Consider the following 21,918-nt stretch of genomic DNA (forward strand, 5'->3'; position numbering starts at 1 on the left):
CCGCCCCGTGAATTGGCAACGTAGCTTTCCAATCTTTTCAAGGGCTCGCTCCAAACTCGGCCCTGGTCCTCCCCTCTTCTCTAACACCCAACCCCTGCACCCCTCCTCGGATTGGACCGTAGCCTGTCGGAGGGCGGGACCTGGGGGCCTTACGTCATCGACGGAGGAGGGAGGTGGAGCGGGGAGGGGGGAAGGGGAGGGTGGGGGTGGGGAGGGGGGAGAACAGGGCGCAGGCAGGCTCAGCACCTCGGAGAGCTCCCTCCTCGGCCCTTGTTTTGCTGCGGAGCTTCAGCCACTTGGGGAGGGAGAGGTTGGGGGACCCGGGGCTCTGAGCGTGGAATCAGGGGGATGGCCAGGGAAGGGAGGGGGGGTTGGGGCCGGCTGAAAGCCCAGCCCTGATTTTGTCGGGCTGCCGGGGAGCGGGGTAAGGGTAGGGGTGGAGGGCCCAGGGAGTAGAGGGGCGGCCGGCAGCAGAGGCAACACCACATCTGGATGGAATCCAGTTGCGTCCAGTCCACCATGGCTCTGGGACTGTCCTCTAAGAAAGCGTCTTCCCGCAACGTGGCCGTGGAGCGGAGAAATCTGATCACTGTCTGCAGGTGAGGAAAGGCAGAGGGTGGGTGGGTGGCTGGCTGGCTGCTAGGGCCTGTGGGGAGAAAATTAGACCACTTTGAAGGGACAAGACAAATGAAAAGGGCTGGGGTGGAGAGAAGTGGCAGGGAGGGGGAGCAGGGCTGTTCTATTCCGGGATTTATTCTGAATACAGGCTGGGCTTCCAGGACCAGGGCCATTGTGGGCATAAAGCATTCGATAGAAAGCAAAATACTTAAAATGAATACCAAGCTTGCTTAACTGGTCACCCAAAGTGAGGAAAGAATTCGAAGAGGCCTGTCCCCCACCCTTTTAGATCTTTCCAGGGCTGGTGACCAGCTTGGGGACAAAGGGAGATTCCTCATTTGGCATTGAAGCTTCCTGTAAAGACGAGAAAGTGCCATTATAGCTGGAGTGGGGAGAGAAGTGGAGGGGGAGGGATGGGAAGGGTTGGCACCCTGGGGAGGGTGGGTATAAGGAGCAGGTACATACTGAGAGTGTCAGTCTGATGGATGGTGCCTATTACACCCTCAGCACAGTCCTTCCCCTCCTACATGACTTCGTTTCACTTCAAGAACAGAGAAAAGAAGGAGACACTTCTCCCTGCTGGTCTAGACATCTCTAGCAGACTCATCTGTGGTGGGAGCATGAACTTGAAAACTCCCCTCAGGGAAAACACCCCAGAATATGGATAGTGCCCCCATCATCCCTGGGCACACATTCTGGGCCATCGACTTTGAATGATAAAGGAAACTGAGTACCCAAATCTTTCCAAGTCCTGAAGGATGCCAAAGGGTACGAGTAAGAGTTGCCCACCTGTGAGACCTGGGCCTAGGATGGGAGGAGAGTGTGACCACTCTCAGATCATGAGGGGTCCCTCTCAATCCATTTCATGGTGGAAGGAGGAACAAGTTGTCAATTTTGAAAAAAATTGTATCTTCCCGAGGTGCTGTGGTTCTAAATGTCAGAGGCCTAAGTGTGTGTGTGTGTGTGTGTGTGTGTGTGTGTGTGGTGGGAGGAGGGGGGGAGCATAAAGAGAGGAATGGGGCTGATTACATGGGAAGAGACCCAGAGACCTAAAGGTAATAGGGGAAGTGCAGCTAGGGGTCTAAAGGGATCTTCCTTCTTCCCAGAACTTCCTCTCTTGCCCTAGTGTCCAGTGAATGTCCCCTGCCCAGTCTTGGTATTTCAGTGATTCAATTACTTCTGACTCCGTGCCCAAAATAAACCCTGCCAACAGCACCAACTTCACACTTTGGGAGCCAGAAGTGACTTAGAGATGAGCCACTTTCCCCATCCTCACATCCTACCCCAGTTTCCCTCCTTAGATCTCTTGTTAGCTATTTACCCATGCCTCTTATGCCTGCAAGAAGCCTCAAGGTACCATCCTGGGGAAAGAAGCCTATCTGAGGAGAGATGTGGCTCCCTTCAGCCAAATCTACCTCCATGTCCAGGAGTCAAGCCTGTCCCCTGCCACACACACTATTGCCATCTTCTTTCTAAACACAGGTCTTGCTTCTGGCACCTCCCTGATTGGAACCCAGGCTGATCAGCTAAGTGGGCTCTAGTCTCTGATGACACTGTCCAGGGGCCTTGGCATTTATGCAAATTCACTCATGAGCCCCAAAGTGCACCCCCCTGTCCCCCAGCCCAAATACTTTCTGCCTCTCTCATCTGCTTGTCCCTATACCTCACGGTCTCCTCATTCACCTCCTATGTCCCCATCTCCTTCCCTTTCCTCTACCATATCTTGTGGCTATCTACCTTTAGCTTTAGCTTTTCCCCTCCTCTACATCTTAAAACCTGTCTTCATGATCCTCCATCCCCTCCTACTTTGCTTTAGTCTCTAACGAAGAGGTGAACTTTCTCCTTGCTGAGACCAAAACCTGTATTTCTGCTTTTCATCCCATTATCTCCCAGAGGATGTTTACCACCTCCCTCATCTCCTCTCCCTCATCTCCAATTTCTCCATCCACTAGCTGCATCTTTGCCACCCGCAGACATAGCCACATCTCCCCCTCTTTAAAAACCCTTTACTTGACCATGCCATTCCTTCAAATTACTGTCTTCTCTGTTTCAGAGCCAAACTCCTAGAAAGGTTTGTCTATATTTGTGCTTCCATATCCTCACCTCTTCCTTGCTCCCTTCCAGTTTGTCTTCTGATCCCACTACTCTTGCAAAGGTTGCCATGGATCTAACACTCCTGTGTGACTTTGGACAAGTTACTTAACTTCTCTGGGCCTCTGTAAAATGGGAGAGGGGTCACACTAGATGATCTCTAAGCTCCCTTTTGTCTCTACATCTATGGCCCTATAAACTCAGCTACTAAATCCCGTACTTGGCCTCTCTGGAGTTTTGGACAAGGTCCACCACCCCCTTCTCCTGGTTACTCTCTTCTCCCTGGGTTTCCATGATGTTGTTGTTGTTGTTATTATGATTATGATGATTATTATTATTGGCGGGGCAATGAGAGTTAAGTGACTTGCCCAGGGTCACACAGCTAGTAAGTGTCAAGTGTCTAATGCCAGATTTGAACTCAGGTCCTCCTGAATCCAGGGTTGGCGCTTCATCTACTTTGCCACCTAGTTGCCTCGCTATTCTCTCTTGGTTCTCTTCTTACCTGTCTGCTCAGTTTTTTCCCCTCAATTTCCTTTTATGGATCATCTTCCAGCTTCTAATCACTAAATGTGGGAATCCTCCAAAGCTATGTTTGGGCTCGCTTCTCTCCCTAAACCCTCTCTATGATCTCATTGGCTCCCATGGGTTCAATTACCATCTCTACTGATGACTCAGAAATCTGGGTATTCAGATCTAATCTCCCTCTTGAACACCAGTCCCTCATTGCCTCCTGGACTCCTTCACTTGGATGTCTCATAGGCATCTCAAACTCAACACATAGGAAACAACTCAATTTCTATTCCCCTTCCCCGAACCCATCCTTCCTTTAGACTTCCCTGTTTCTGTTGAGGGCACCACCAATCCTTTCCAGTCACCCATTTTTTGAGTCATCCTTTATTCTTCTCTTTCCCTTATGGCCCCCACCCACCTATATTCAATCAGTTGCCAAGGCTTCTCAGTTTTACTTCAACAACATTTTTCACACGAATCCCCTCCTTTCTCTGAACACAACCACACCCCCTGCCCAGCTCAAGCAGGCCTCCATAACCTCTCACTTGGACTATTACAATAGACTCTGAATTGGCCTGTCTTCTAAACCCATCCATTATCCATCTGCCAAACTGTTATACCTAAAACACCGATCTGACCACATCACTCCTCCACTCAAAAATCTTCACTGGCTCCTGGCTGCCTCTAAAATAAGATGCAAAATTCTCAGCTTAACATTTGAAAGCATCCACAATCTGGCTCCCACCTCTCTTTCCTGTCTTGTTTCATATTATACACTCTCTGTTCTAGTAAAACTAGCCTGCCAACTGTTCCCCTTACGTGAAATGCTATTTCTCACCTCCCTACCTTTGCATGGGCTGTCCTCTATTTCAGGAAGGCACCCCCTCCTCACTTTTTCTTCTTAGATTCCCTAATTTCCTTCAAATCACAATTCAGGTGCTACTTTCTGATCCATTTGATTGCTAGTATTACTCTTTGCCCAAACCCTCTTCCTCCAAAATTATTTCTTTTTTGTCTTTTTGTGTGTGTGTGTGTGTGTGGACAATGAGGGTTAAGTGACTTGCCCAGGGTCACACAGCTAGTGTCAAGTTCTGAGGCTGGATTTGAACTCAGGTCCTCCTGAATCCAGGGCCAGTGCTTTATCCACTGCACCACCTAGCTGCCCCCGCCAAAATGATTTCATCTGTATGTTGTTGTTCAGTTGTTTCAGTTGTATCCAACTCTTCATGACCCCATTTGGGGTTTTATTGGCAAAGATACTCAAGTAGTTTGCCATTTCCTTCTCCAGCTCATTTTACAGATGAGGAAATTGAGGCGAACAAGGTTAGGCGACTTGCCCAGGGTCACACAGCTAGGAAGTGTCTGAGGCTGGATTTGACTTCCTGACTCTAGGCCCAACACTCTACCCACTGCACCAATATGTCCCTGCCAACCTCTAGAAGATCATAATCTCATTGAGAGTAAGGGCTTTTCCATTTTTGTTTTTGTACTCCTAGCACCTAGCATAGTGCCTTGTACATTTCATAAAATTGTGAAATAACTATGAAATAAGAAATGACTTGAGTTGAATATGGATGAAAATTACAAGAAGTAGGGATTGGGTAGGGAATCCCTACCTCACTTGAAATCTCCCTACAGTCAGATAATAGAGATGAAGAGTTGGGGAAATGAGGTTGGAACACTAGTAGACATTGACTATATGGATTTGGAAACCAATATGGTTCTTGAAAGTCCATTATTATCATGGAGCTCATTTATAGGCTTAACAGCCTTTAGCAGGATTCCATTCTCCCTAAGGCCCCAGGTGCTCCACTGTCTCATAAGCTGCCATTTTATCTAAGCTTATTAAGGAGAATCTATTATAGTGTCTTTTGTGGATGGAAGCCATTCTGTTTGAACATTGGGTCTGGTGGTTCCCATGGGAATTTATGTGTTTGGGAGAAATTTCTCACCATGGTTGCCCCAATTGACCCTAATCCTAATTGTATACTCAATCCCATTTATTCAGCTTCAACTAAGACCCTTCCACCTCAACTAGAAATCTTTTCTTTTTCATTCAAGAAACCCAATTGCATAAAAAGCAAGAGAAAAGCCAGAAAGGAAGGGGGCATGAAAGCTCAGCTAAAGATCTAAACTTATAACCCTAGCCCCAAAGCCCCAAAGCCAACTTCAACCATGATTATTTCCTCAGTAGAATAAATTCCCAGGTGAGGGAACATCCTTCAACTAGACTTCTAAAAACAATCAACTCAGGGGTAGCTAAGTGGTGCAGTGGATAAAGCACCGGCCCTGGAGTCAGGAGTACCTGAGTTCAAATCTGGCCTCAGACACTTAACACTTACTAGTTGTGTGACCCTGGGCAAGTCACTTAACCCCAATTGCCTCACTAAAAAGAAAAAAAAAAGAAAAGAAAAAAAATAAATAAAAACAATCAACTCTACTCAATCATCAGAGAAGAAACGTGGCATAGTGGATAGAGAGTCAGGAAGACCTAGGTTCAGGTCCTGCCACTGACACATCCTGACTGTGTGACCCTGTGATTGTGTGATCCTCACCTGGAAGTTCTGATGAATCCACAACCCTAGTCCTTCTGTATCCCTAATAAAGCCTCAATAGATAGAAAATCCTAATCCTAACCTTGATTGTTTTTTCCCCAATAGGAAAGCAATTTGTCACAACTTGGAACACTGCAGTGTAGCAGAAAGCAAACTGTGTCTGCAGTCAGAGAAGCTGGGTTCAAATCCCACCTTTGACATTTATTACCTATGTGATCCTAAAAATGTTTCTAATCCATAAAATGAAAGGGTTGGACTAGCTGACCTCGGAGGTACCTTCTAGCTCTAAATCTAAGGCAGACCTGGCTTTGAATCCTAGCTCTGCCCTTAATAGCTGGGCAAACTGAGAGAAGTCATACAATTATTCAGGTCCTTGGTTTACTTATCCTAAAATCAGGATTTAGACTAGAGCATCTCTAAATTCTGACATTCTATGATTCTCTGAAAGTCCCAATCCAACCTCAATGGTAATGTTCATTCACCTCTGCTCTCAATCTAAATCTTGACCACAAAACAACCCAGACTCTAAGCCAGCCTCACCCTCAATGCCACCCTTACCTGCATTTGTACTAATCATCATTGCAACTTCAATCCTAAGCAATCACCTGAAATCCAACCTTTACCCAGTTTGATGTTTTATCTCAACTCCCATTTTTTTTTTTTGGTGGGGCACTGAGGGTTAAGTGACTTGCCCAGGGTCACACAGCTAGTGTCAAGTGTCTGAGGCCGGATTTGAACTCAGGTCCTCCTGAATCCAGGACCAGTACTTTATCCACTGTGCCACCTAGCTGCCCCTTCAACCCCAAATTTTAACCCAGACCTTGGGTACAATTTTCCTTCAACTAACCCAACTCTATCTAGATAATCAGTGATATTCTCATGAAACAATGTCAGCTATCATCAGTTAACCATGTGGACTCCATAGAGTCCAGCACAATATAATAATTATGATACCAGATCAGGCATTGGGGAACTACAGGTTCACTCAATTAAATTCATTACAATGCAATTCAATTCAACAAACAGATTAAGTCTCTACTAAATGGGAACCTAAGTTCTGTGGACACAAAATCTTATCACCCACATAAATTTACATGTTATCCACCATGTCTGGAGAGCATTTTCTTCTTATCTCTACCACTTAGAGGCCCCTATCGTCTTTCAAAGCACAACTCAGAAGTCACCTCTAACAGGCTTTTCATGACCCACCCAATTGCTAGTACTTTCTTTTCTGAAATTTATTTTTGTTATCAATCAACAAAGCAATTATTAAGTGCCTACTGTTTGTCAGATACTGTACTAGGCACTCATGATACAAAGAGAAAAATGAAAGTCCCTTGCCTTAAGGAACCGACATAGTATTAGGAGAGGCATGGGGGCAGCTAGGTGGCGCAGTGGATAGAGCACTGGCCCTGGAGTCAGGAGGACCTGAGTTCAAATCCAGCCTCAGACACTTGACACTAGCTGTGTGACCCTGGGCAAGTCACTTAACCCCAATTGCCTCAAAAAAAAAAAAAAGGAGAGGCATGTAAGGAGGTATGCCACAGAATAGAGAACTGGCCTCAAATCCAGGAAGACTCTGGTTCAAGACCCACCTCTGGGTGACTGCCAATGGAGTCAAGTCATTTAACCTCTCAGTGCTTTAGGCTGGTATCAAGGATCCTTGCAGGATGCATATTGACTTAGAAAACCACAAATTAGCATGATCTACGTTGCATTATATATTTATTTTGTTAAACAATTCCCATTTACACTTTAATCTGGTTCTAGCCTCACTCAAAACAGAGTTTTGCTGAAGCTACTCTCTATTACAATAAATTTCAGAAAAGGTACTCCTCTGCATAAGTAAAGGGTGTTTCCTCACCTGAGAGTTAACTCTAGCAAGGAAAGCATGGATCTAGTTCCTCTCCTTCTATACAAGTAAAAGCATATAGAAAATAAACAAAGGTAATGAATGGGAGGGGTGGGGTATAGGCACTAGGGGATAGCACTAGGGGGGAATAACATCTGGGGGAGGGGGTTTCAAAAAGAACTCATAGAGAGGGTAATGTTTGAGTTGGGCACTGAAGGAATCTAGGGGTTCTAAGGGGCAAAGGGTATCTGCTTTATATTTACTTTTCTGCCCCTATTATATATTACATATATTATATCCCAAATGTTGTCCATATACTGGATTGCCAATCTTGTTCATATATTGCATTGCCACAGGAGAATTAAGCTCCTTGAGAGCCCCTTGCTAGGCGGTGTGTAATGCCTACATACATTGTGTTGAACGGAAAGTCATTGCAATGAGAAATGGGGGGTGGGGGTGGGAGTGTCTAGGAATGAAGAAAGGCTTCTTGGAGGAGGGGGACCATGAGTTGGACCTTCAAGGATGGAATCTGCATAGGTAGAGATGAGGCATTCCAGGCATGGGATGGCCTAGGCAAGGCACTGAGACAGGAGAGGACTGACTAGAATTGATGGACATGTTCAGTAAGCTGGAAAGTGTCGAGTGTGTGAAGCAGAAGTCAGTAAGATAAAGAGCAGGGAGTCATTAAATTCAACCTTTACAATGAGGAAACTGAGGGACAGAGAGCTTAAGCTACTTGCCCAGGGTCCCAAAGCTAGCAAGTGTCCTAGGCAAGACTTGAACACAGGTCTCACTCCAAGTTCAGTGCTCATTCCATTAAACCACACTTCACCTAGAGGCAGGAAAGCTAGATTGGGGACAGCTTTAAATGCTAGGATGAGGAAACATGTTTGGTTCATTGGAAAAGCCACCTACTGCTCAAAGGCTCCCAACTGAATATCAGTGTGCCACCCTGACCCCAGTAGCTTCACACTCTTGATCCAGTCCACTTGGCTCATCCCTGAAAGTACTGGCCCCATTGTCCACTCCAGGATCTAGAGCTATACCCTCACTCACTTTTCTTTTTCTTTTTTTTTCTTTTTTTTTCTTTTTGCAGGGCAATGAGGGTTAAGTGACTTGCCCAGGGTCACACCCTCACTCACTTTTGACCCTTGGTGAGGTGGTTGGTCTGAAGACTTTGTTCTGTCTTCCTCCCTTACCAGAGGTCTCCCATCTCTCAGGTCTCACTCCAATAAGTCCTCGGCGCTGCTCCCCGCCCCCTTTCATGCCTGTGTCATACCCCACATCCCCCTCTCCCACTCAAATTGGCACCACTGGGGTGCAGGGCAGCTGGTGTGTGGGTGGCTGGAGCAGCGCCCAGAAAGAAAAGAGGAGAGGGGATGGGGGAGGGGAGGGGAAAGAGGAGCCTCTGAGAAAAGGGGGGGGCTGGGTAACTGAGCTCCCTGCCCTCTGCCCTTAGAATGAATAACAGGAAATATTAAGATGGAGAGAGTGAATGTGGGGAGTGGCTCTACCCATGCCTGGTATCAATGCCCCCTCCCACCTGCTATCCTATTCTTCTCCTCTTAGCTTGCCACCCCCTTGTCACTCCCCTCTCACCCGCTGCCCCTTCCTACCCACCCAGTTACTAGTCTCCATCTCATTAATTGTTTTGTTTTGTTTTATTTTTTTAGTGAGGCAATTGGGGTTAAGTGACTTGCCCAGGGTCACACAGCCAGTAAGTGTCAAGTGTCTGAGGCTGGATTTTAACTCAGGTCCTCCTGAATCCAGGGCCAGTGCTCTATCCACTGCGCCACCTAGCTGCGCCATCTCATTAATTGTTGCTCCAAGCTTGGGCTGGCACCCCATTCCCTCTGGTCACCATCTTGCCTCGCCACATGACCCACTGTCACCCTATGTGCCTAGGTTCTCCGTGAAAACTCTGCTGGAAAAATACACGGCTGAGCCCATCGACGATTCCTCGGAGGAGTTTGTTAACTTTGCAGCCATTTTAGAACAAATCCTCAGTCACCGTTTCAAAGGTGTGCACCTCTCCTACCCACCCCCCAAATTTCCCCTACTCCCCACCTCCAGGTTCCAGGCTATAACAACTTAATCCATGGGCACAACAGCCTGGGATGGGGGGAGTCCTGTTTTCTACCTCCCTACCATCCTGAGTCTGTACTCCCCCTCACCCCCACCCCCATTCCCATCAGATCCTGGGCAAGTGAAGGGGGATACTGGGGTACATGTTTGATGCTGGAGGCGGGGGCGATGGCTTTTACTCATACACTCCTTAGCTTTACCCATAGAAGACTCACTCCAAGTAGCACACAGTCTAGAACACAAAGTTGCATAGTAAAAATACCCATGTATGTATGAAAAATCACTCAATTCATGTATCTAAATACATGTATGCACAATTTATAGTGGTATATTTCATACATGCATGCATTACACGTGCAAACATATTTCTACACCTGTGTGTCTATACCTTTCATCCTCCTTGCTTTGGTGGGTCCTTCCCATGGTGTCCCTGGCCCAGCCGCATCTCCCCCCACCCCCAGGCCCTGTTAGCTGGTTCAGCTCCGATGGGCAGCGGGGCTTCTGGGACTACATCCGGCTGGCCTGCAGCAAGGTACCCAACAACTGTGTGAGCAGCATTGAGAACATGGAAAACATCAGCACAGCCCGTGCCAAGGTGAGGGAAACCTCTGTGTAGGGGAGGACCCAATGACTCAACTGGTTCAGGGAACCAGTGCAAACTTGGTGGAGAGAAGGGAGAGTGAAGGATGGAAGCCTGCAATGGAAGGGGGGATGTAGTTGCCTTGGTGCCCAGGTATGGAGAAAGGCTACAGCTGAGGGATTGTGTGCATGCCAGTTTAGGCTAGGGACTATGTGGTGGGAAGGGTCGGAAAACTGATCACGTTCTTGGCTCTCCTTCCATGGATCCAAGAGGCATCCAAGGTCCTGGGCTTTCCCTAGCCCTCCCACTTCCCTTCCATAGGCCTCAGACTCTCCAGCCCCTTAAGGAGAACAACCCATGGAATAGAGATGAGAGGAGGGGAGCAACATGCATGTTCCTTTGAGGGGAGGGGTGCTCCTCCATTGCTCCCTATATCCAAGGGCAGCATATGATGAGCTATGGGTTGTAGGGTCGAGCTTGGATCCGGGTGGCATTGATGGAGAAACGGATGTCGGAGTATATCTCCACAGCCCTTCGAGATACCCGGACCACCAGGTCAGAGCCCAGATGTACCCTCCTCCCTCTGGAGACTACAAGCCCCAGCATGCACAGCTTTGCCCCCTTAGCTCTTCCGCTTCTGGAGAAAGTGCACTGGCTCCCCAGCTACTTTGACACACCCTGGGAGTATAGGTCCTGGGTTGCATGGATTTCCTGAAGGCTTCTCTGTCTTGGGCTACAGGGGTGGCCCAGGGCACAAAGGGGGAGTGGCTGAAGATGTGGAGGAAGCCTGTATGTGTGCATGGAGAGCTGACCTGTGCACCCTTGCAGCACAAAATTGATGATCTCACCCAACCTGTTCTTTCACTCCCATTCATACATCCACACCCTGCCTCTGGAGCCTGTGAGCTAAGCTTTGGGCTGGCAGCTTAGGGCAGTGTAGAGGACACACAGTCCCGGCCTTCAGACTGATGGGGTAGGGGTGGGAAGGGGCGATGCATTCTTTATTGGCCAGCAGCGAGCCCAACATTTGTGTAGGGGCAGCCGGACAGAAAAAGCATCCTTCAACAGGGAAAGGGGTTCTGGGGTCAAGTTGGGGGGTGGGGGTGGGAAGGAGATCCCCAGGACCTCCGTTTCATCAGCTAGAAAATGGGAATAATATACCACCTACCTCAGAGTGGTGAAGAAAGCCCTTTGCAAACCTTAAAGCCCTAAGTGAAGAACTATATATCAGAAGGTGGAGGGGATGAATAGGGTGGGAAGAGCCCCTGGGGAGGAAGGGCTGGAGCCTGTGGGGCAGGAGTCGTCACTGTGCCTCCCCAACCCCAGAAGGTTCTATGATGCTGGGGCCATCATGCTTCGGGAGGAGTCTGCAGTACTCACAGGGATGCTGATTGGGCTTAGCGCCATCGATTTCAGGTGGGTCTGGATCCCTCACCCCAAAACTCCCCAGCTAACCTCCCTCTCCTCTTTCCTAGCAACTCCTCCCCACCTCCTTGCCCATCCCGCTCCTCCAGCCACTAGCCCCATCGTAGTCACACCCACCCCAGGGTTTTTTTGTCTTTAGCTTCTGTCTGAAGGGAGAGGTGATGGATGGGAAGACTCCAGTTGTGATTGATTACACTCCCTACTTGAAGTTCACCCAAAGGTGAGACTCCTCACCTGCCAGGGATCCTGCCCATTCAAGCCAGGGGTGAGGGTGGGGGACAAGAGAAAGAGGGTGAACCAAGACAATCAAGTTATCCCAACAGGATACAGCCTTGGGCTGGGTGCCCATCCCCTCATGCTGCCCAATCTCTCACCCAAAAGGAGAGGGGTCTCAGTATCCAGCTCTCCTTCTTCTGCCCAACCTGCAGGTGCCAGGGTGGGGGTGGGGGTGGGGAGAGGGAGTTCGATGAGGCCAAGGAAAACTCAAGCCCTGCCTCATAGCCCCAGTGCTTTGGCCTTAGCCCTGCCAGAGCCATTGAGGGGAGGGGGTTACATGCTTCTCAGTCCCTGTCCTTCCAGCTACGATTACTTGACTGATGAAGAGGAGAGACACAGCGTGGAGAGCAGCACCAGTGAGGATAACTCCCCCGAGCACCCCTATATGCCCCTGGTGACAGATGAGGACAGCTGGTACAGCAAGTGGCACAAAATGGAGCAGAAGTTCCGGATTGTTTATGCCCAAAAGGTGCCTGAGCATTGGGATGGGGATGGGCAAGCCTGCGGGGACACAAGACAGCCTCGACTTTTCCCCCCAAGGCTGGCCTGAAGCACACCAGGTAGCCGGCCAGTGTTGTCCTCAGGGCCCCAACTGAGCAGGTCCTTTTTCCCCCAGGGCTACCTGGAGGAGCTCGTACGACTTAGAGAATCGCAGCTGAAGGACCTGGAAGCAGAAAACAAGCGGCTGCAGCTGCAACTGGAGGAGGCAACAGTGCAGAATCAGCTGGAGAAGCGGGAGCTGGAAGGGGTCATCCTGGAGCTGCAAGAGCAACTGTGAGTGTTCTCTGGTCTCCATCGTTCCCGTAAAAGACTTCCAGAGGTTCCACTACCTCTGCCTCCAACCCCGCTACTGCCCATCATTCTGTACCCCAATGAATGACTTCTACCAATCAGCCCTCAGCATCCTTGACTCTCCTATCATCTCCAGGCCTTTCACTGACATATCACCTTATACTCATATGGGATAGGATCCTGAGAGCATCATCCCTTTTACCCCATGCCCTCCCAAATCCCTTTTCATGGATACACTAATTCCCAGGGCCCCCAAGTATCATACCTGGCCCTTAACTGAACTCACCCTTTCCCCTTATGCCTATTTCTTTCAAGCCTCAAGACCTTCCTGACCTACCTAGTAATCCTACACCCCACAATTTGGTTTTTTACTTTTATCTTTTTGTGTGTGTGTGAGACAATTGGGGTTAAGTGACTTGCCAAGGGTCACAGAGCTAGTAAGTGTCAAGTATCTGAGTCTGAATTTGAACTCAGGTCCTCCTGACTCCAGGGCCGGTGCTCTATTGAATTTTTACTTTGAACCTGATTGCCCTCCGAGTCTGACTCCCTTTCTCCCCCAGGACAGGCCTGATCCCTTGTGAAAACGCCCCACTAGCCCAGGTCTCCAAGGAGCTCACTTCATCACCACAGTGGCCATCACTGGGGACACTCAATGGGAATGAGGCAGGGAATGACCCCAAGATCTACCGGAGGTAACAGTTATCAGGGCCCGGCTTTCTCCCTAGCTCTGGGGTTCTGGGAAAGGGGCCCTTCTTAGAGCACAGGAACGAACATTTAGACAGCTGAGAAGGGGGGGGGTGACAGGATGCTGGCTGCTCCTGGGTTCCAGGTGACCCCTCCATAGGGCAGTGGTGGAGATTCCCGGGTGTGAATCCTATCCACCTATCTGCCCACCCGACAGACACAGCTTTATGAGCACTGAGCAGCTGTCTGCTGAGGCCAGCCTGAGCTCTGATTCCCAACGGCTAGGAGAGGGCAAACGGGACCGGGAACCCTGGGGTCCCATTGGTGAGTCCCCTCTAAATACCCCGCCCCCAATGAGTGCCGGCCCCTCCCTTTCTTCCTCAAAGGACACTGAGTGTGCCGCTTCTTCTGCCTCTCCCCCCAGGGAAGGACCCAACGCCCTCCATGCTGGGCCTCTGTGGCTCCCTGGCATCCATTCCCAGCTGCAAGTCCCTGGCAAGCTTCAAATCCAACGAGTGCCTCGTGAGTGATAGTCCGGAGGGCAGCCCTGCCCTGAGCCCAAGCTGAGCCAGGCACTGCCCCACCAGGCTGGACATGCGGCCCTCCCCTCGGTTCTTGTGGATAACTAGGCCACCTTTCCCAACCTCCACCCATCATTACTTCCCCCTTCCCACTGGAAGAGCCACAGCTGACTTGGCAGCTTGGGAGGAAGGGGAGACGTGGGATCAGATCAAAGAGCTACTTGGTCTGGGGAAGGCCCTGCAATACCACTGGGAATATGGGAAGGGAGGAGGGGAAAGGCCCTGCTTTGAGTTCACTCTTCTCCCCCATCCTTACATAGGCTCTTGGAAAGGGAGAGAAAGGCTTGGGCACAGTTCCCTGGCAGTCTTCTCCCCCCTCTAAAACCTGGGGAGTTGGATTAACGGCACCCCCTCTGTACCACTTGTCTCTTGTCTGTCTCTATGGAAACCCCTTGGGCCATCCACCCCCTTCCCCAGCACCCCTGGGTGGCTCAGTGGAGGGGAAGAGGTGAAAATAAAAATTGAAGAAATGATATGACTGGTGTGTGGGCCTGAGATGTGCACCCAGGGCTGTGTATGCAGGCCGAGTCTGTGTGTGTGGATCTGGCCATAGCCATCTCTCAACCCCCACCAAGGAGTGCCCTCCCCAACAGAGGCCTTAGGACCTCCTGGACCCCAGGAACCTCCTTGCTCACTTCCCTTCATGACCCCCAAGCACCAAGAATCAAAGCCAAGAATACAGCAAAGCATCATCTTTGGATCTAATGGATTCAACGAGAGGGAGATTAAGACAAAGCAGGACCAGGGATAGATGTACCGAGGAAAAAACAAAGGGACAAGAGCAAATTCTGTTTCTAAATAAGGAGAGGAGGTGAACCAAGAGCTGGGGGCATTTGGTCTGTAGGAGAGTGGGGAGAAAACAGAAGCATGGAGGAAGAGGGGAGTTTTGTTCCCTGCATGGTGCCCTAGTATTGTCAGGTAGGAAGGAGGGTGGAGTGGGCATCTCATCCCTCCTCTGCCCCCTAGCCCCCATGATAAAGAAAGTCTGTGTAGGTCCCCCCTTCCTGCTGAGGCCACAGCTGGTCTCCTAAGGAGACCTGCAGCTTGGTATCTTCCATCTCTCTCTCTTTCTCTCTCTCTCTCTCTCTTCCCTCAGGGTCCCCGAGGGCATTTTTCCAGGTTCAGTCTCTGGAAAAAGTTTTTGCTCAATTCGTAAGTGCTGATCATGATGGCACAGGAAGGGGCTGCTTTGATGATCCGTGGGAGGAAGCCTGGGGAAAAAGCAAAAGAGGAAGGCTAGGGTTAAGGCCTGACAGAGCGCTCCAAGAACCCTGCCCCTAGCTCAGGCTTGCATCCCCCTCCTCCCTGAGGACTCCCCCACCCCTGAGGCCCCTTGCCTTAGCCCTTGGTGCTCACCTGCAAAGAGTCCTCTGGCCCCAGACTCAGCTTGGATTTGTCGGAGCAGCAGCCAGGTGGATGGGGACCGTGGGGATGTTACTGCAAAGGAAACAGAGGGAAGGGCCCAGCAAGCTAAGCAGGAAACCCGAGGCATGGATGAGCCAACCAGCAAAGGGGCTCCAAGGGGCTGGTCAGCAGTACTGCCTGACCCCCCCTTCCTTACTGAAAATGGAGATAACAAGGGCCCCTGTGCCTGATGCCACCATCTGCTGCAGGGCCCCTTTCCCAGAACCCCAGAGCTAGGGAGAAAGCCAGGCCCTGATAACTGTTACCTCCGGTAGATCTTGGGGTCATTCCCTGCCTCATTCCCATTGAGTGTCCCCAGGCCCTTCCCAGCATTCCCAGGGTACCTAGCACATGAAAGGGGCTTCACAAATGTGTGCTGACTGACCTCTCAAGGCTCCCAGGCTTCCCAACTCCATCTGACGCTGAGTTTTGACCACATCAAAAGGCAGTGTGAGCACGGCAGCCACCTGGGAAGGGGAAGAGAAAGGCATGACCCCTGCCCCCAGCTCTAGCCCTCAGCTGTAGGCACAAGGCCAGGTCCCCAGGGCTCCTCTCTCTTCCCCCAGTATCGCCTCTGCTCCCACTCCCACCCCAAAGGCACTCAAGACTGCTCTGAGAACCAGGAGACGGGAACTTCTGGCTGCCCAAGTTCTGAGAGCCCGGGCAAGTCTCCCGATCTCTCTGGGACTAAGGTTTTCCACCATCTACGTGTGTAAGACCCCTATGACAGGTATTCTCAGATGTCCCTCCCCCCTGAAAGTCCACCCACCAGGCTCTAGAGCTTCCCTCCCCCGGCACTGCCCACTCACTGTTCCTGAGAAGGCTCCAGACACAAAGCTGATACTGACAGAGGTCCGGTCCTTGGCTGCCATCTGACAGAGCCACGACTTCACCAACTCATAGTTAAACCAGTACAGGGCTACGGGAGAGGGTGGAGACTGGACTCAGCAAGGGTTCAGGGGAGACAACCAAGCGGTATCTGGGGATGGGCAAGATGGGCTCATGGGCTTCATCAATCAGCGGAGTCCTGTCAACCCTCCTCTCCATTCCCAGGGCCATTTGACCCACAAAGGCCCTCATGCTCCAGCTCCCCAGTCCTACCAGAGTCTGTGCGCCTGACCCTTCTATCTTACCTCCCCACCCCACCGGCCCCCAAGCACCTGAAAAAGGCACGTCCCTCAACACGGTGGCACCCCAGCCAAGCCAGAGAGAGCGCCAGCCGCCCTGGGACACGGCTGCCCTGACACAGGCCCCAAGTTCACGGTAGGACAGATGCTGAGTCTGAAGCTTAGTTCTCACCAGCTCCAGGGGACTGATCACAGTCACGGTGCCCACTGCCAGAAAGATGGGAAAAGGGTGTCAGGGCACTCTCTGATGGCCAGAGGAAAAGCAGCAGGTAGCCCCAGGGACTGGACAGTGGGGAGGGAAGCTGAGTCTCTGAGGGACTAGGGGCCTTGAGAACCACTGGTTAGGGGCCTGGGAGGGGTGGGAAGAGTCACTATCACAGATGAGGAGAAATGGGGAGGTGGTGGGGCTGCTTAGCTGCCTCCTCCCTTCCCCTCGGGCTGGGGGCAGAGCACACTCACGTCGAGCCAGAGCTCCTGCCACCATGGGTGCATAGAGGTCAGAAGTCACAGCTCGGCTGCATAAGAAGGCCTTGAGCTGGTCATAGGTGGTAAAGTAAATGGCGGTGGCAGGCACTGTCATCACTCTGTTGGAAGGTTACAGGAGAGCTGCTGTGGCAAGAGGGCAGTCTAACATGGCCCCCTCTAGTCCAGTGCTTCCCCTCTGCTCCCACTGTGGAAGCCAGAGGGTGCAAGGCTACAAGCATCCTCCATGCTGTGCCATACCCAGTCCACCCCTGCCTCCCCCCAGTCAGGAAAATCCTCACAGAGTTGCAGGGAGGCCACTCCACAGGGTCCTGGCACCCTCGTGCCGAGTAATCTTCACAAAGGCGTCCTGGCAGGTGGGAGGCAGAGGGAGAAGATGAGGTTATCCCAGGGTGGGAGGAAGGTGGGAGCTCTGGCCCCCTCAAACAGATACCCCAAAGGAGAGCCAAGAGGCCCTCTGTGGGTCCAAGCAGAGGCACCCCTCTGGGATTAGTCCTGGGCACCCGAACTCTAACCATCCTTAGCCAGCCATCCTGGAGCTAGCCCTCTGTGGCCCAAGAGACTGCCCCAAAGATGTGCTGTGTGCAGAGGCTCACCAGGGTGCCTGTGAAGTAGGTGGGATGCTGGTACCAGACGGAACAGCGAGAACCATTCTGACACAGATAGAGGGGCTCGAGAATGCCGTTGCAGTATAGCATACACTTCCCTGGAGGCAGAAGAGAGAAGAGCTGCAGGGATGGGGGATCGGTCGCAAGTAGGACATAGGGGTAGGGAGGTAATATCAGATGGCTGAATGAGGGGGGCTGAGGTTGGGGGTGGCAACAGGAGACAGTTTTCTTTTCATCTGGAACTATGATTTCATTGGGGGGGGGGGACTCCTGGCATGGAAACTCCTTCCACCAATGCAGACTGGCAACCATCTATCACCTGCAATCCCAAGAGAGGTTCCAGGGGACCAAAATCACAAAAACAGCATTTGTCTGAGGCAGGACTAGAACCCAAGGCCCACTGATGACCACTCTCCATTCACTATGCTCCAGTGCCCCTCAAGCCCTCCTCCCAGTGACTGAACCGCCTCCAACATCCACTAGCCCCAACCCTAGACCTAGTTTGCTGGTTGAACGACCAAGATGGACTTACATTTAGTATAGGGGATGCTCCAGGATCTCTTGGACTTTGCCAACCCTGGAATAGAAAACCCACCACCACTGGGCAACTTCTTCCAAAGCTCCCCAGTCCCTAGGACTCTGATTGTCCCCCTCCAGATCCAGAGCTGGGAGAAGGGTACAGATTCTCATGGGCCCTGGTCCCCCCACCCTCCCCGACCCCAGTCCAGGGAGACACTCACCACTGGTGGGAAAAGGGCGCTGGGACTGTAGTCGGACCTTTACCACATCCAGCGGGGTCACTGAGGGAAAAGGGACAACTCTGAAGACACTCAGCTCAACCCCAATCCCATCACCCCAATTTCAGGCCTTCCCCAACCTTCCTTACTGAAAATGGAGGTAACAAGGGCCCCTGTGCCTGATGCCACCATCTGCTGCAGGGGGCTAATGCCCCCAGGTGCCTTCTCTGCCATTACACTACCTCTTGCCTGTAAAACATCAGAGAGAACATTAGGACATCACCAGGAGTGCACAGGCTTGGCGGTGACTTGCACCCCAGTTAGCACCCGCTGCTTCTTCCTGCCAGGCCTGACAAGTCTTACCTATAACCTTCCTGGATCTGTCAGACATTCCCCCTTCCCCCCACACACATACATATAGGGCAGCCAGGGGATGAGAAGTACAAATGAGATACAGGGTTAGAGAACAAAAGAGTGAAAAAATGCCAAGTATTTCCATTTTGACAGGATTGGCAGTAATCTCTGCCCTGGACCCATTTAATCCTGGGGTTGGGATAAAGAGTGGGGAGATGTCCAGAAAAAGGAAAGATCATAGATTGAGAACTGGGACTTCAGAGATCATGTAGTCCAACACCTTCATTCTACAGAATGAGGAAATTGAGGCCCAGAGACATTAAATAACTCGCCCAAAGCCATACAGGTGACTGGAAGAAAGGGAATATTAAGCACCTACTATGTAGCTGACACAGTGCTAAGCACTTTACAAATATTGTCTCATGTCATCCTCACAAAAATCCTATGTATGAGGTGGGTGCTATAATCATCCCCATTTCACACTTCATGAAACTGAGGCAGACAGGTTAAATGACTTGCCCAGGATCACACCCATATGAAGTGTCTGAGGCCCAACTACGCCACCTAGCTGCCTTGGGTAGTAAATGCAAAGGAGAGCTGGGAAGTAAACATCCCTTCTTCTCAAGACAGCTAAGTCAACAGACATCTAAGCCCTCGGTGTTGACTATGGTCTTTTGGGGTAGTAGCTCCCTGGTGATTCCCATAGCTGAATCCTGCCGCGTTACCCCCATGCCCTGCCCGGGAGAGATCCTGCACCCTTAAGAGAGGTCCTGGCAGGACAGATTCCTCTGGCTTAAGGACAGTAGAAATGGGGGTGTGGATGGGGGGGGTGTCACCCTGATCTGTGCCTTCAAAGGGGAAGGAGGTGGTCCATACATCCCCAGAAATGGGGCAACCCTTACTACACTTTCTAACCCCCAGTATGGTAAAGAGCTGATATGGCGGTGGGGTTAAGGGGAAGAAAGAAGCTGTCCCCTTTTCCCTCCTCAAATTCAGCAGGTCCGGGTACAGAGAGCGCCCCCCCTTCCTGGAATTCTCCCTCCCCCACTGACAACTACTCACCACTTACATAGTGATCTATAGTTTACAACGGTTAACCCCGCAGTATAGAGGAGGAAACTGAGGCGCCCCAGGGAGGGGCAGGGGGGAGGGGATTCGTCCGGGGTCCCTCGGCCAGCCAGGCGAGGACAAAGATAATGAAGCCTCTACCCCCTCCCCTACCCCCACCCCCACGGGTCTGGGCTCTCCAGCACCTGCCCCGACCGGTCCTGGCCTACCCTCGTGGCTCCCACGCCCGGCCCCCTCTTCGGCCCCGTTCCCAGCTCCCTCCCCTCTCCCGGCTCTCTCTGCTCTTCCTCCGGCCCCCCTCCCGTACCTCTCCGCCCTGCTTTCCACCACCCCTCCCCCGGCTCTCTCCCCACCTCCGCCCCCACCTGCCCCAGGCCCCGCCGGGGCTCCGCGTCCTCGCGCCTCCGCGGCCGCCGGGCGAGCCCATAGCCGCTCTGGGAGGGGGGCCCGCGGCTAGGCGTCCCCCATCTACACGCTCTCGCTCCCGGCTCCCGGCTCCCGGAACCCGTCAGCCGCGCCCCCGCCCCCTCCTCGGCCCCGCCCCTCGCCCTTCCCTTCCCCCCCCCCCCCCCCCGCGTGGCGCCGGCCGAACGGCCGCAAACCCGGAGTGACTGCGGCCCCGTCCCCAGCCCACGAGCGGCCTTCGGGGTGCGCGCGCTCCTCACTTCACACGTGAGTGGACGGTAGGGAAGCGCCGGGTCCCGGGGGCGGCGAGGGTCCTCCAGAGACCATCCTGGCCCTTCCCCGGCCTCGGGCCCATCGCCCGCCGCCCGCCGCTTTCCAAAGAGGAGCCTGGGTCCTGGCTCCTCCCAGCTTCTGGCATGGGCGGAGCCGCAACGCTGGCCTCTAGAACTCCCCCTTCCTCAAGGTCACAGGAAGTCCTGGCCAGGGGAGGGGAGAGGGGAGGGTCCTCCTCCTCCCCCCTTCCTCCTCCTCCCCCTTCCCCTCCCCCCTTCCTCTTCCTTCCTCTCCTTTCTCCCTCTTCTCCTTGCCCATTCTCCTGCCTCCTTTTCTTCCTCCTACACCTCCTTTACTCCCTCTATTCCCCTCTCCCCTTTTCTTTCTCTCCTGTCCTCTCCCCCTCCTCCCCTCCATTTCTTTCCTCCTTTCCCCTCTTCCTTTCCTCGTCCTTTTCCTCTCCCTCCCCTCCTTCCTCTTCCTTCCCGCCTCTGCCCTCCATTTCTTTCCTCCTCTCCCCCTCCTCCTCTCCCCTCTTCCTTTTCCTCTCCTCCTCTTCTCCTTTTCCTCTCCCTTCTTCCCCTCTACTCCATCCTTCTCTTCCTCCCCTCTTCCTTTTCCTCTCTCCCTCTCCCCCTCCTCCCCTCTATTTCTTTCCTCCTCTCTCCTCTTCCTTTTCCTCTCTCCCTCTGCCTCTTTCCTTTCCCCCTTCCTTTTTTGCCCCTCCCCCACATGTAGATTCTGTGCCTAAGCCTGCCCGAGGTCTCCATCCCTCCCCTTGACCTCCTGGAGGTGGAGATCTTCGCCCCAGGGAGGGTTTTTGATCCTCAGAATTGGGAGGCAATTTAGTGAACGAACTTTTTTGAATCCTTTTTTGAGGTCAGGAAGACCGGGGTTCAAGTTCTGTTTCTGACTGAGACTCAGACATTATAGTTTTGTTCCTTAGGCTACTCTCTAAGACTGAATTGCCCAGTAGATAGCAAATCTCTATCAGTGGAGACAGTGCCCTCCCTGGGAGTCCTAGTTCCCTATTCCAATGAAATCACAAATCTGGTCTAAAAACAAAAATTCCTATTAGGCGGGGAAAGGGCAGTTAGATGGTGCAATGGCTAGAACTCTGGGCTTGGAATCTGAGTTCAAATCTCACCTCAGACACTTGCTAGCTGTGTGACATTAGGAAAGTTACTTAACCTTGTTTCCCTGAATTCCTCATCTGTAAAATGGGATGGAGAAGGAAATGGCAAACCACTCCAGGGTCTGGACCCAACAACAGGATGGGGAAACTGATGTCCAAAGAAGAGATGCAGTTTGCCCAAAGTTCACACAGCTGATAAGGGAACCTCGTATATGTTTTGTATTTCCTTATAATAAAACCTTTAAGATTTGCAAAACACTTTACATATCTCTCTT

The 21,918-nt window shown here is 51.7% G+C and overlaps 2 protein-coding genes across 8 annotated transcripts; one reads left to right on the top strand and one right to left on the bottom strand.

The window, feature by feature from the left end:
• Positions 1–203: 203 nt before the first annotated feature.
• Positions 204–14,524, top strand: RUNDC3A (RUN domain containing 3A). 5 transcript variants are annotated; one of them, XM_043963335.1, is made up of 11 exons: positions 204–599; positions 9,532–9,647; positions 10,173–10,306; positions 10,761–10,846; positions 11,618–11,707; positions 11,856–11,936; positions 12,281–12,461; positions 12,609–12,766; positions 13,345–13,476; positions 13,686–13,792; positions 13,893–14,524. In XM_043963335.1, exons 1-11 carry the CDS (start codon positions 493–495, stop codon positions 14,033–14,035), a joined length of 1,335 nt encoding a protein of 444 aa, XP_043819270.1. In that variant the 5' UTR covers positions 204–492; the 3' UTR covers positions 14,036–14,524. The 5 variants fall into 5 exon arrangements, with proteins under 5 accessions (XP_043819270.1, XP_043819273.1, XP_043819272.1 ...); XM_043963336.1 differs by having other exon boundaries at positions 205–599; positions 12,296–12,461; XM_043963338.1 differs by lacking the exon at positions 13,686–13,792.
• A 202-nt stretch (positions 14,525–14,726) lies between these two features.
• Positions 14,727–20,653, bottom strand: SLC25A39 (solute carrier family 25 member 39). 3 transcript variants are annotated; one of them, XM_043963343.1, is made up of 12 exons: positions 20,496–20,653; positions 18,558–18,657; positions 18,412–18,471; positions 18,204–18,248; positions 17,660–17,769; positions 17,345–17,412; positions 17,040–17,164; positions 16,614–16,787; positions 16,263–16,372; positions 15,839–15,920; positions 15,406–15,486; positions 14,727–15,260 (listed from the first exon to the last, which is right to left on the bottom strand). In XM_043963343.1, the coding sequence occupies exons 2-12, from the start codon at positions 18,640–18,642 to the stop codon at positions 15,142–15,144; spliced, it is 1,059 nt and encodes a 352-aa protein (XP_043819278.1). In that variant the 5' UTR covers positions 18,643–18,657; positions 20,496–20,653; the 3' UTR covers positions 14,727–15,141. The 3 variants fall into 3 exon arrangements, with proteins under 3 accessions (XP_043819278.1, XP_043819279.1, XP_043819276.1); XM_043963344.1 differs by lacking the exon at positions 20,496–20,653 and adding an exon at positions 20,184–20,333; XM_043963341.1 differs by lacking the exon at positions 20,496–20,653 and adding an exon at positions 20,196–20,327.
• Positions 20,654–21,918: the final 1,265 nt, after the last annotated feature.

This window comes from Dromiciops gliroides, chromosome 4 (assembly GCF_019393635.1).
Source record: "Dromiciops gliroides isolate mDroGli1 chromosome 4, mDroGli1.pri, whole genome shotgun sequence".
NCBI lineage: Eukaryota > Metazoa > Chordata > Mammalia > Microbiotheria > Microbiotheriidae > Dromiciops > Dromiciops gliroides.